We start from the raw sequence: 13,979 nt of genomic DNA, 5'->3' as shown, positions 1-13,979 counted from the left end.
TGATCATGTGATCTATCTTTTACGAAAATTGTGTGTACAGACCCCCTTAAAGTTCTTTACATTTGGCAATTTCTACTAAAATAGATTCAATCTCTTAGGCTTCGCTTGAGAGGAGGGAATATAATGGAATGGAAATGAATTAAAAGAATTATTTTAGAATATTCTTCATTTTCCTTATTTGGGAGTTTTAATGAAGGGAATGGAAAGCTCATTCCCTTGTTTAGGAGCTTAAGTAGAAGGGAATGAAATAGGTAAGAGAGAACACTCATTCCTCTCTATTCCCTTAAAATCTCAAATTTTCATTCCCTTCGAAATTGAGAGGAATCTGAGGGAATGAAATTAGATTTAATGATTTTTTTACTAAAACTCCCAAAATACCCCTATATATTCAACTATTTATTTTAAAATAGGAGTCTAATAGTAATATTGTCATAAAATGATTTTGTTCCATTCCCTCCATGTTGCTCCCAAATAAGATTACTTACATTCCATTCATTTTCATTCCTTTATTTTAAAACATCCAATCAAGGGTACTTAATTTCATTTCACTTCATTCTTTTTCATTCCTTTCCCTTATTTAAATACATTCAATTTCATTCCATTCCCTTATTATTATTCCATTCCATTCCATTATCTTCCCTTCCTTTATGAACTCTCAAGCGAAACCTTAGGCTTCGTTTGGGAGGAGGGAATGAAAATGAATGAAAAGAATAATTTTAGAATATTCTTCCCTCCCCTTATTTGAGAGTTTTAATGGAGGGAATAAAAAGCTTATTTCCTTATTTGGGAGTTTAAGTGGGAGGGAATGAAATGGATAGGAGAGAACACTCATTCCTCTCTATTCTCTTAAAACCTCAAATTTTCATTCTCCTCGAAATTGGAAGGAATGAAAGGGAATACAATTAGATTTAATGATTTTTTTACCAAAACTCCCAAAATAGCCTTATATATTCAACCATTTGTTTTAAAATAGGGGTCTAATAGTAATATTGTCATAAAATGATTTCATTCCATTCCCTCCATGTTACTTTCAAACAAGATTACTTATATTCCATTCATTTTCGTTCCTTTTTATTCCTTTATTTTAAAATATCCAATCAAGGTTACTTAATTTCATTCCATTCTATTCTTTTTCATTCATTTCCCTTACTTAAATACATTTCATTCTTTTCTATTCTCTTATAATCATTGCATTCCGTTTCGTTCCGTTCCGTTTCATTCCCTTATGAACTCCCAAACGGAGCCTTAAAGAATTTTTTTTTTTAATAGTGTTTTTTGTTGGATATTTTTATAAAAAATATTATATTTATTTTAATATTCATTTATATGAATTGAGGAAATCAATTACCCCTTAATGTCAGATACGTTAATTGCTAAATTTTGAAATTCCAATATTATTCAAAATTTGAATAGCTATTGTCAATGGTTTTAATCAGGAAACTTATGAACATCAATGTGGTATTAATACCATAATTACCAGCATATTTGGTTTTATTACAAATATATACTTTCAATTCTATACAAAACGTTCTTATTTGAATATGACATAATAACATCATATATGAAAGATATTTTAGCACTTAAATGTACAACTATTGCTAAATTATTTTATGTTATAATAAGTTACCATATATACACAAGTGAGTATTTGGTTTAAGGAAAGTAAAAACAAATGGCAATATTTATGCATATTTTGAAATTATATAAAACAGATTGGCATTTAATCTTCAGCCACCTTTATGGGACATTTAATTTCATAGCATCATGCTCCTTTCTTTTTGTTCTCAACGTACAAAAGTCTGGCAAAGACAACCTCTTGAATCTTGATATCCGGTTTATATTATATTATATTATATTATATTATATATATATATATATAAATATAAATATATATATATATATATATAGAAAGTCATTGATTATATATTTTAATTTCAATAACTTTATGACTATTTAATTGATATCAAACCCTTTCGATTCTTTGGCTAAGGACAAGTTATAGGTCCGGCTATATATATATGGGAACAAAAAATTGATACACACATTATTTTTGAATTACAAAGCTACAGACTTTCAAAAAATAATTTTTATTCTAAATACTTACCGTCTATTGCTTCTTACCATTCACAAAAATATTTTACTTTTACTAAATTTTCCGAGAAAAAAAAAGTACTATAGAGAGCTTATATCCTACGAGCAGTGTAAGCTCACAAGGATAATCAACAAAAGTGGCTGGGCTGTTGTATCCTAGGGACAACGTGCAGAAACTATTTGTCTAACTACATTAGATATACTTTAGACGACACGATTTGTCTCAAGACAGTGACTTAATCCATGCCTCATCTCTGCCACCTCTTTTGATAAAATCAAATTTTGTAATTTCCAAGGAAAATTCAAGTATTATCTCCTTTATTTCCAACACTTTTGACACTACCTAATACTGAATCTGATCTCCATAAACACAGACATATATACCAAATCCATTTCCAATGGTGCAATACAATCCTAAATTATGAACTGCAAACATTAGCTCTGCCCAAATAACCATGATTGAGCCTAAATTCTTTACATCACTCAAGCTACTTCAATTATAATAACCCACCCAAATTTCTCAAACTCCAGATCAAACAATCATATAATAAAAGCAATTCAAAAATTCAATATGATTTGTACACATTTTGAAACACAAGGGTTACTTCCTTAAAGGCTTGCCGATCAAATAATCAATAGTTCAATTTCTATGTTACTAGTTCCATTGGTTATTTATTATCAAACCACAAACTCATTAGCACAAAAGAAAATCATTCAACTTGAACTGGAAGAATAAAACAAGAAAGAACCTTAATCCCCACAAAATTGGCTGTCCCAAGGACATGTACTAGCAATAAGGGTCGGACTGCTTGTCCTTGGTGATCTTGTAGACGTGCTTTATGTCCATTTACGGTGGACACTGCCAAAATTATTGTAGATGCCCCAAAAAACAAACTTGACCTCAACAATTGAATCGGCCCAAAAGCCAAAATCCTCATGTTAGCGGCATTGACAATTCGAATCCACTCTGGTGGCAATTTGTGTCGTTTTAAGCTGCTGATAAACGCAATCTAGGGATTTTAAATTTTTAATCCCAATTTGTGTCGATTTTGTGATTTTAGTTCTTTTTTTATTAGTTCAGGTCACGTGGCATATCACGTGGAAGCACAGGTTGCATGGACATGGCATAGCATTTCGTTTATTTTATTTTATTATCAATATTAGATTGGCCATTTAAAAATATTATTTATTTTGACACAATATCAAAAGAGTTGAGTAATTTTAATTTATGATGACCACTTCATAACGATTTTAAATTAATACATTTTAAACTATTTATAGACCATTTCACAATTAAGGAATGAGGGTAAATTTTAGGGATGAAAATGGTAATTCAAAATTATTATTAAGGTCATGTTAATGGGTGTATTCAGAACAATTGTCAAGAAGCCATTAAAATAGTTAATTAGTTTTTATTTTTTATAAAAAATTTCTAAAAAAATATTTTTTAAACTAATGCCCTTGGGACAATCTTTAACATTTCTTTTATCTCTTTTCTATATATATTATACATTAAGAGAATTCAAAAAATTAATTATGACTTCAAAAAATATCAAAAATACTCTTAATCTAATTAAATAATCTTTAGTCTTAAAAAATAAAAATAAAAATGGGGTTAAAATTGTAATTCAACAAAATTTAAAAAAAAAAAAAAAAACTATTAGAGAAACTCTTTTTCCTAAAAATTAGCATACACTAAACCCACCAGTTTAGTCTATTTCAAATCCTAAATTTTATCTTCTTAAAAATCCCTTCAACAATAAATAAACTCAAATTGAAAAATTATATTAAACTCAAAATAAAAAAAGAGTCTCATCGCAACACGAGTGAAACGCGTGTGATGAGACTAGTTATTATTATTAGTAATATTAAATTATTTTAAAGTTTAAATAATAGTTTTTCAACCTTTTCTTTTAGCCAAAGAAATTTTTGTGTTTTTTTTTTAACTCACGTATTGATCATATTCAAACGAATTCGCCTTGGCTCTCAAGTCATCAAACACCCTGTTTCCCAAGTCATGAAAGAAAACACCCCCAAATCACAGAAAATCGTAAATGGACGGTCCAAAACATCCCCAAAGACCTTTATACCCGGATCCAACGGCCCCTGTAAATCTTGCCGGAAATAATAAAATCTGAATAAATTAGGGCTCCCCATTTTTATTCCCCATATATAAATAGTCCCCCCACCATTTCCATCCCCTCACAGCTTACACACAGTGTAGAAAGAAATAAAGAGAGAGCGATTCCCTTTTCCACTTCTTCGTTGTTTTTGTGCTTTTCGGATCTCCATTTTTGCTTTAGCCATGGCCAAGGGTCCTGGTCTCTACTCTGAAATCGGCAAGAAAACCCGAGGTCTCTCTCTCTCTCTCTCTCTCTCTCTCTCAATTTCACGTATGTGTTAGGTTTTTTGTGGTTTTGATTGAGATTGTTTTGATTTTGATTTTGGAATATTTTGGTTTGGTTTAGATCTTCTCTACAAGGATTACCAAGCCGACCACAAGTTCACCATCACTACCTACTCTCCCACTGGAGTTGTAAGTTCCTCTCACTCTCTCTCTAAGAAGATAGATAACTCTGCAATTAGGGCTGTGTGTGTGTGTTGATAAGTTAGGGTTTTATATATATAGATAAAAGATGTAAATGTTGTTGTTTTTGAATCCATATTGTGAAGATTTATAGCTGAATGTAAGGTTGGGTTCAGTTTTAGATTCAAATTCTATTTGTAGTTTGCGTTAGTAGAATGCTCAGTCCAAAGATCCATACTTTATATTTTGTTTGTGTGTGAGGAATGGTTTTGTTCATGCTTTTTTGAGCTATATAGTTGTTCTGATGAGTCCAAGTGCATTGTAGGGATACAGTGAACTTTGTTTTTATTTTAGCTATACATTTAGGGCTATGTTTGTGTGTGTGTGTGTGTGTGTGTGTGTGTGTGTGTGTGTGTATTGATTGGTTAGGGTTAGATGGTTTATATAAATATACATGCAAGAATAGAGGTGTTGTTATTTTGGAATCTAAATTTTGAAGATTTATTGGCGAATGTAAGGTTAAACTTGTGATTTTTTTTTTTTTTTTTTTTTTAAGTTTGAATTTATAGAATGCTCAGTGCAAAGATCTATTCTTTACACTCTTAGTGAGTGGGAAAAGTTTGTTCATGTTTTTGGAGTTATATAGTTGTTCTGATGAATCCAACTGCATTGTAGGGATATAGTGAACTTGATTTATTTATTTTTTAACTATATAATTGGGGCTGTATTTGTGTGTGGTTTCTGTGTATTGATAGGTTATATTCAAATTAATATACATGCAGAGATATATGTTTTGTTGCTTTTGAATCCAGTCTTTGAAGATTTTATTGATGAATGTATGGTTTGGCTTGCAATTTTAGATTTATTATGTGTAGTTTGGATTAGTAGAATGCTTAATCCAAAGATCTATGCTTTATAATGTGTTAGTTAGTGAGAAATGATTTTTTTTTTTCATGTTTTTGGAGTTATGTAGTTGTTCTGTTGAATCCAAGTGCATTATAGGGGGTCAGTGAACTTTGTTTTTATTTTAGATTTGAATTTTTTTTTAAGTGGGTTTTTAAGCACGTAGCTGTATGATTTTCTTTGCCTTTACTCACATATATTTAAGATGATTTTTGGGGCATTTGATAAATTAATAAACTTTATTCAAAAAGAAAATCACTAACCAGTTCGCAGGATGTTAACTTAAATGGCATCAATGTCAAGAAAAAGTATAAAAACCAATAAACTTGTCACAATTTAGAGGTAGAAAGGTCTGTTAAATCAGACATCCATTCAAACAAGGACCGTAAAATCATTTTCCTAAGATCTGTTGTACCCTCTCCAAATAGTCCACATAATGCACAGTGGTATTGCATACCAAATATCACCGTTAAGAGGTTTAACAAACCTCTACTTCCAACATTCCAGCAAATCAAACGATAATGTATTATTGAGGGAATGGTCTTCTTAATCTGGGTTATCATGATATTTTCATGTCTGTTTAGTTTGAGCATTCTGGCTTCAATATTATGAAGTTATTATGTTTCTAATGTTTCATGGAATTGTCTGTTTAGTTTGAGCATTCTGGCTTCAATATTATGAAGTTATTATGTTTCTAATGTTTCATGGAATTTATTATTGTAGGCTATCACTTCATCAGGAACAAAGAAAGGTGAGCTGTTTCTAGCTGATGTTAACACCCAACTGAAGAACAAAAACATTACAACTGATGTCAAAGTGGACACAAACTCCAATGTAAGCTCTGCCTAATCTGGTTCAGTTGTATTTTCTCAAACCAATGGGGTGGTTATGATCAGTAACTTTAAGGTGTTTATAATCTTGTGGATTATTACTCCCCCCTCTTCTATTTTACTGTATAATTGTTTCTAACATTCTGTATGGTTATCAGCTTTTCACAACTATTACAATTGATGAACCTGCTCCTGGGCTGAAGACAATCTTTAGCTTCAGAGTTCCTGATCAAAGGTCTGGCAAGGTAAGCTATATAATGTCCATTTTTGTATGATGAAATAGTATAAGCAAAAGTGGAGTTTGTATTAATTGAAACTGAAATTCTTGAGTCTTGGTATTTCTTAATAGTTGAAGAATATACTCAAACATGGATATTGGCACTAATAATTGTTTGGTTCATTTATGATTTGTTGAACAGGTGGAACTCCAGTACTTGCATGACTATGCAGCGATAAGCACCAGTGTTGGTTTGACTGCAAATCCTGTTGTTAACTTCTCAGGTGTTATAGGAACTAATCTTGTTGGACTTGGCACTGATCTCTCTTTTGACACAAAGACTGGGAATTTCACTAAAGTCAATACTGGATTGAGCTTCTCCAATGCAGACCTAATTGCTGCCTTGACCGTGTAAGTAATTTTTGGAATGGTGTGAAGTGTATGCATTTCTTTTTCCTTTTTGTTTTTAAACATTTGATACATAATTTTGAATCTATGTCTCGTTCTAAACATCATCAACTATTGTGATCATTACCATCATAATTATTATTAGTATCAAGGGCTCAATTGTCACATGTTAATGTGGAAGAACTTACATGCTTGTAAGTTTTTACCCCTTTTTTGTGGGCTTTTGGAGAGGGTGGGTTCTTTTCAAATTTTTAGAGTACTTATTTTAAAAATGATCCTTGGTTGTCATGGTTATGTGGACAAGACCTAAGGTTACATCTTAGATGATCCACTTTATTGGTGACATTTGTTGTATGTAAACTGACTGTTGTTGCTGCTTGTTTTGTCTAATATGATGAACCCCTTTCAAATGGTGCATTATTTGACATCTATTGATGATACAGGAATGACAAAGGTGATACTCTGAATGCGTCCTATTACCACACAGTGAACCCTTTGACAAAGACAGCTGTTGGTGCTGAGGTATCCCATAGTTTTTCAACCAATGAGAATACCATCACTGTTGGCACCCAGCATGCGTTAGATCCATTGACCACAGTGAAGGCACGAGTTAACAACTTTGGCAAGGCTAGTGCTCTCATCCAGCATGAGTGGCGTCCTAAGTCATTGTTCACCATTTCTGGAGAGGTAGACACCAGAGCCATTGAGAAGAGTGCTAAGGTTGGACTGGCTTTGGCTCTCAAGCCATGAGTATCCTTCCCTTTATGTTGCGGAGCATTAAGGTAGGTATTAAGAGCTTAGTTTAGTTGTCTTTTTTGGAAAAAGAGACCTTATGATGGTGACATCGACTTTATATTTCGGTGGTTTGTAAAATAAATTTTAGATGGTTCACAAACCCATGTTACAATTTTATTGAGTTCCCACATTCTCGCCACGCTCTTTTTCAAACTGGGGATGAATAGCCCATGAAGAGGTGGACTTTTGAGATTTTGTTCTAATTCCTTGATGGTTTTTTCTTGGCTATTTCCTTTTTTCCTTTACGGTATTTCTGGCTCTTATGGATGTCTTGGTAATTGAAGTTTGTTTCAATTTTCATGGGCTTCTTCTCATCTTGTTTTTTTTGTTATTTCTCTGTATTAAAACGTGCAGTGGCTAGTCGTTAGTTTCTTATTGATATACTATATGACTTTAGGAGAGAAGTATAATGTGGGATTTAGATTCCTAGTCTATAGTCATCCATACCTGATGGAATTCTGAAAATCCTATTGTGCTCTCTATGCTAGCTAGATTTCAGATTTCAAGACTTGAAATCCTAAATTGGGTGGGGCTGTTGAGGTAGGGCAATAGACAATTAAAGAGGTTGTCATGAAATCTTGATACACCTTTTTCCACTGCTGCTCTAATGTTCTAGGTGCTATGGCCTGCCTCTTGTCTTGTAATTGGTTTTTCTGGTTCAATTTGGTTGAATATTTGGCATGATCCTAATTGTTTGGTTGAATCCCTTTGATTCAGGGCTGGGGCTGAATCCCTTTTGGCTGTGAACAATTTATGCATACGTTTTATTGATATTGTGGTTAGGATCGAAAAATCAAGTACAACGAGGACTAGTACCAATATTTTCAATGAGGTCTGATAGGGATTCTGAAGTGTATTTTTAGTTGGTTTTCTGACATTTAGCTGTGGCTAATGCAGTTCAGTGAGTGAAGCCCCAATTAAGAGTACACCCTATGAGTTCCTTTGATTATTTTATATAAATTACCTTGTCCTCTGTCGATACTTGTATGAGCACATCCTTTGCCAAGTCATTAACCCAGCTACATAACGTCCTAAAGTGACCTCAAGCCCGGGTTTTGATTTGGTTTTTGAAATTGCAAGTCGCCCCCAGAGGATGTCATGAATGAGATATAAGGGTGACGATGGTTTCAATTCAAATTCTAGCCTTTTACTCTCCAATGATGCAGCATATAACGGTTTAATACGAGTTCATTTAAGGGAAAACAACCAAACTCTAGATTGGAACTCCGAGTATCTGGAACATGCATCCCAACCTGGGTCCTGGGCCAAGCAGAATAAAAACTACTGAGCTTATATATTGGTTGCTGTTCAATATTTCTCTGTAGGGTAGGACCATTTTAGGTGCGATTTTGGTTGATTTTCCTCAGAAAATTGGGAATTTGGGATGGGTTGGGATTAACTACCCCAACCTGCTGAAAGGTTCTCTTCCTCTATAACTATTGGTGCATTTTCCTTGTTGCAGAGAAACGAATCAGTTGCATCATTTAGCCCTATCCTTCATCCTGCAACTTGTTTTAGAAGTAAAAAATCAAATCTTCAATAATCAAGAATGCTGCTGGCTACTTCTAAAATTGCTCCACCATGTATATTTCTTAGCATAATCAGTTATTATACATCAGATAACGGAATAACATAGAACTTTTAATTACAAGCTTAAACTTGTGAAATTTCAAATTTGCATTACCAACAAAGCAAACACCTGAATAATGATTTAAAGTTTGAACACACAACCAACTACAGACTAGAAAGCGCTGAAGAGAGCACACTTACACGCACAATATCTGCTTCAGATCCCTGAGGAAAACCTCCATGAAACTTTTATGATTGTTGGTGAGAGGCCTGAAGCAGCCCATCTCGAATCTGTGTGGCAACGTCATGCACGGTACCTGGTCCATGTGGGATGAACACTGCCGAGGATTTAGAGGAAGCACCAATTTCCTTCATGGTGTCAAAATACTGTGTGATAAGGACCATGTCCAACACATCCTTAGCAGTAGTCCCTGGCACATTGACTGAGAAGCCGATGACACTCTCTCTAAGACCATCCACAATTGCCTGGCGTTGCCTGGCAATTCCCAGTCCTGAGAGATACTTGGATTCGGCCTCACCCTCTGCTCGCTTAATCTGTATAATTTTCTCTGCTTCTGCTTTCTCGTTAGTTGCTAACCTCATCCTTGCAGCTGCAAATAGGTGGTGATTCGTAAGGACCTTGGCATTGTACAATGAAGCCTTAAACAAAACAAACTATTGAAGCATAGAAACATAAAGGTTATATAGAATCATGGATAGGTTAACGAATAGTGAATGATGAGATATGTGGTGAGGATCTTGTTTGCAGTTAGATGTTTTTTTAAATAAAAAAATTGCAGCCACAACCACTAGTCCAGGGATGCATATTTTGAGTACATACTGCTTCTGAGCAATCACTCACCAGTCACAAATGACACTCTCATCATGGACATTTTTGTATGGATAGAAAAATCTTAAACTCATGAGCTTTTTTACAATTAGATTATTCAATGAAATCATCTAAAGCACTATCATAAGGAATTTTTAGAGTGGAAGGCTTTAGCCTTCCTATAGTATTGAAAATGGAAAATGTTATGGATATATTACCAGCATTAATTTCATTCATGGATCGCTTCACGTGCTCATCTGGTTCTATATCAACAATGAGCGTCTGAACAATCTCATATCCGTAAGCAGACATAGCCTGTGGATCATTTCAAAGTAATTTGTTAGTCAAGTGTGCATGGACTACAAGAGATTGTGTGACTGCTTCTTGTCTTAGCTTCTGACCTTTTCAAGCTCCTCCTCAACAGCTTTCGCAATGCCATTTTTTTGCTCAAAGACATCATCTAACTCTAGCTTTGGAACTGTACCTCTGATCACTGATAATTGGGAGAAAAGAGGTCAAGTCCCTGAAGTACTTGATGCACTGGTGGATAGCAAAATATGATAGGATGATATGATTAGTTTAGGACATTTTGGGATCATACCATCAAATACATAGGCTTGGATTTGGGTTCTAGGATTGCTGAGTTTGTAGAAAGCATCATAAGCCTTATTAGCCAGAACACGGTATTGAACAGATGCAACAACATTAACAAATACATTGTCCTGCAAAAGAAAGATTAAAAAAAAAAAAAGTTTATTGATCATATATATTATCCAGTTAGATTAGATGTAAATATTATCCTTACTATTATTTAAGATACCGCTTATGAAGACATTATCCATTGAAGCAATTCCTAACTTGGTACTGATATGACCATTCATTCTTTTACTTCAATACAACTTTCTTTAAAGATTATGATTTCCTCTCTTTTTTTTAACGAGAAATGTCTTCTCTTGACTATTGCCTTGGTTGGAAAGTGATATATGTTTATCGAAAATATTAATGTCTACATCATTCAATGAGCTTAGCCATAAACTTATGGTTTATGGTCAAGTGAAACATTAACCATGATTTTTTAAGGTCACTGACATTAGTTTTCAGAAGATTGTATTCGATTTGTTCATAGATTGATGGTTCTTGCAGGACACCTTCATAGTTGGGCCAAGAAATAGCTTTGAAACTCCTTGAACCACCAACTAGTTAGACAAATAGAAAATTGCTTCAACCTTAGGCAGAAAAATTGATCAGGTTGGCCTCATATCTCAACAGCGTTGCATTCAAGAGTCTCAAATTACAAATAAGTTAAATGGTTCAAGTCAGAACCCCAGAGACAAGGCAAATTACTTAGATGGGACCTCAACGCTTTGAAATGAAAAACTACCTATGTTATCATGCAAATCACAAAGTGAGAATGATTCAGATGATAATTGTAGGACTTTAAAGTTGTTCCCCTTCTTTCATTAATGGTATATCCCATTATGTACTGGCAAAACAGGGCATAAGCAATATATTATTTTGGACTGAGAGGTAAAGAAATTTCTTTAGAAAAAAATTGTGTACAATTATGAAACAAACCTTTGTCTTTGTCTCACAGCGAACATCCAACTGCTGCAACCGAAGTGAGACAAGGCCAGCAAGCTTACTTCCAGTAACCCAAGGTACACAATGGCATCCTGGCTCAAGTATATCATCATACTTTCCAAATCTCTCCCTTACAGCAACTGTGGATTGGTTGATTTTCACACAACAAAATAGGTTACCCATATCTAAATTTTAATGCTCCTCACTGAAATAGGAAAAAAGAAGCAAGAAGGGAAACGATTTCCCATGTGACTTACAGTAAAAGGGATTAGGAAATTGAAAGGAATTCATCTATCTTAATATCTGAACTATATTGAAATATTGTATGGTTTACATCCTTAGTTGTCTCAAGTAGATTGATCTTTGGAGTCATTTATGACATTGCTTTTTCTGCCATCTACATGACACTAAGAAATAGCTTGATATTGGTTTGGTTATCACCGACTTATGTGAAATTGGCACACATGTAATTTAAAGAACTACTCTAAGCTATATTATAGCTCAGCATAATCAATCCCTAAGTTAGTGTGGAAGTATCCCATATTCCCATTTATTAGACAGTAGCCCAAACAAAGAAGGTTGATCTCAACGTGAAGATTGTAATTTCAAAATACTAATTTAAGCATAATCAACAACTTGTAGAAACTTATAAAAGAGATTGAACTTGAATAGTATACAAACTCATTAATCCCTGGGTAAGAGTAGGCCTCCCATCCCACATACACCAAGTAATTATAGGGAAGAATCCCTTGATGGTGGCCCCAAGATGTTGGCCAGACTTGAACTCAGAACCTCATAGACTACATGAGGCCTAAAAACTACTAAACCAACCCTTTGGTATACTCTGTCCAGCTTTTAGAAAAACTCAACAGTCCTTCATTCTTCAGACGAAGTTGATATAAATTAGACTGGTTAAACATGCAATAGTTTCTTCCATTAATATTCAGCCCTAAAGCATATTTCAAGAACATAGTTATGTTATAATACTGATAAGGCCATTGAATCAATAAAGTCAACTGCCTGAAACAATAATACTGAAGCATCTTTTCATAAAATATATATGTAGGATTTTATACCATTGAAAATCCTATAAAATTTAGGTGACGTTTCTAATCCAACACATTTGATTTTATGAAACACAGGATACCAATAATAAAAAAAATATAGATTATAGAAGATAATAAAGAACCCAGATGCAAAACACAAAGACGATTACAAGTTAGTCATATATGGCTTCAAATTCAACTTATTTTCTTTCTGACACTCTATTCCTTCTCAGAATTATATATCAGACAATTGAAAAATCAATAACCATGTAGGATATTTAAGTTTAAAAAACCAAAGTGTATGAACTAATTTTTCCACAGTTTAGTGTTTAGAACAAGATTCTTATTCAATTGACACAGGCACACCCACAAACAGAGAGAGAGAGAGAGAGAGAGAGACATACCAAAAAGTTGCAAAGGTAGGTAGAGAGAGAGAGTGAGTTCAGAGGGATTACTACTACTGAGGATATTTATAGAGAGAGAGAGAGAACCAAAAAGATTACTCCGTGATACAACAAACAAAGCTGTCAACTTCCCAGGTAGTTTACAAGGAATTTTGGTTAGTTTGGTGTTTTACAGTTTGGTTCTAAGTTCCAATTCCAACCAATAAGAGAGTCAGTGACAGGTCGACAACATCAATCATCACACCGACCCGTCTCTATAGTGGGTTCGGATCAACCCACCATGTCAAAGAAATTTTAAGAATGGGCAAACTTTGAATACAATATTTTAAATGGGGTATCATTCTCAATTAAATTCTCAAACATTTCTATGAATTGGTAAATCCAATATAAAAGATATTCTCTCTCCTAATCACAATTAAATTCAACCATGTCATATATAAATCGATGTTATACCCTTATGTAGGGACACGATTCTCAAGCGGCCCAACAATGACGTTGGGCTCGCGCGTGATGGATCCCTCACAATAAATTTTGTAGAGAGTGGGCTTGAAAGGCTAGAGTTGGGTCACAGGGCGTCAGTACAGACCGGACATTAGATAAACCTACATTAGAAAAGGCTTTTAGCCCGATTATCTAAGCCCATTAACTTTACAGATTGAGAGATTGGGCTGCTCGGATAATGTCCAAGGAGCACTAGTGTTTTTCTCCGGTTATTCGACAATGGATTTTTCGGGGTGATGCGCACATATTCTCCGGGCATTTTTCCTCCTGAAGTCTTT

General features: G+C 34.0%; 2 protein-coding genes across 2 annotated transcripts; one reads left to right on the top strand and one right to left on the bottom strand.

Moving 5' to 3' along the window:
* Positions 1-4,240: 4,240 nt before the first annotated feature.
* Positions 4,241-7,999, top strand: LOC126715091 (mitochondrial outer membrane protein porin of 34 kDa). Its single transcript, XM_050415525.1, has 6 exons — positions 4,241-4,445; positions 4,560-4,627; positions 6,245-6,355; positions 6,510-6,596; positions 6,771-6,979; positions 7,420-7,999. The coding sequence occupies exons 1-6, from the start codon at positions 4,397-4,399 to the stop codon at positions 7,724-7,726; spliced, it is 831 nt and encodes a 276-aa protein (XP_050271482.1). The 5' UTR covers positions 4,241-4,396; the 3' UTR covers positions 7,727-7,999.
* Positions 8,000-9,331: 1,332 nt separating this feature from the next.
* LOC126715090 (hypersensitive-induced response protein 1-like) lies at positions 9,332-13,362 on the bottom strand. Its single transcript, XM_050415524.1, has 6 exons — positions 13,201-13,362; positions 11,745-11,955; positions 10,771-10,891; positions 10,571-10,662; positions 10,388-10,484; positions 9,332-9,951 (listed from the first exon to the last, which is right to left on the bottom strand). The coding sequence occupies exons 2-6, from the start codon at positions 11,931-11,933 to the stop codon at positions 9,590-9,592; spliced, it is 861 nt and encodes a 286-aa protein (XP_050271481.1). The 5' UTR covers positions 11,934-11,955; positions 13,201-13,362; the 3' UTR covers positions 9,332-9,589.
* Between the last annotated feature and the right edge of the window lie 617 nt (positions 13,363-13,979).

This window comes from Quercus robur, chromosome 2, assembly GCF_932294415.1.
Source record: "Quercus robur chromosome 2, dhQueRobu3.1, whole genome shotgun sequence".
Classification (NCBI taxonomy): domain Eukaryota; kingdom Viridiplantae; phylum Streptophyta; class Magnoliopsida; order Fagales; family Fagaceae; genus Quercus; species Quercus robur.
Note: the sequence above shows the minus strand (reverse complement) of the source record. Positions and strands in the feature narration are given on the sequence as shown.

Coding starts and splice junctions, on each gene's coding strand:
- LOC126715091 (XM_050415525.1), top strand. CDS start 4,397: ATGGCCAAGGGTCCTGGTCTCTACTCTGAAATCGGCAAGAAAACCCGA. Junction 4,628..6,244: donor CCTACTCTCCCACTGGAGTT/GTAAGTTCCTCT, acceptor TTATTATTGTAG/GCTATCACTTCATCAGGAAC. Junction 6,356..6,509: donor AAGTGGACACAAACTCCAAT/GTAAGCTCTGCC, acceptor TATGGTTATCAG/CTTTTCACAACTATTACAAT.
- LOC126715090 (XM_050415524.1), bottom strand. CDS start 11,933: ATGGGTAACCTATTTTGTTGTGTGAAAATCAACCAATCCACAGTTGCT. Junction 10,892..11,744: donor GCTGTGAGACAAAGACAAAG/GTTTGTTTCATA, acceptor TTTCTTTTGCAG/GACAATGTATTTGTTAATGT. Junction 10,663..10,770: donor CCAAGCCTATGTATTTGATG/GTATGATCCCAA, acceptor CCCAATTATCAG/TGATCAGAGGTACAGTTCCA.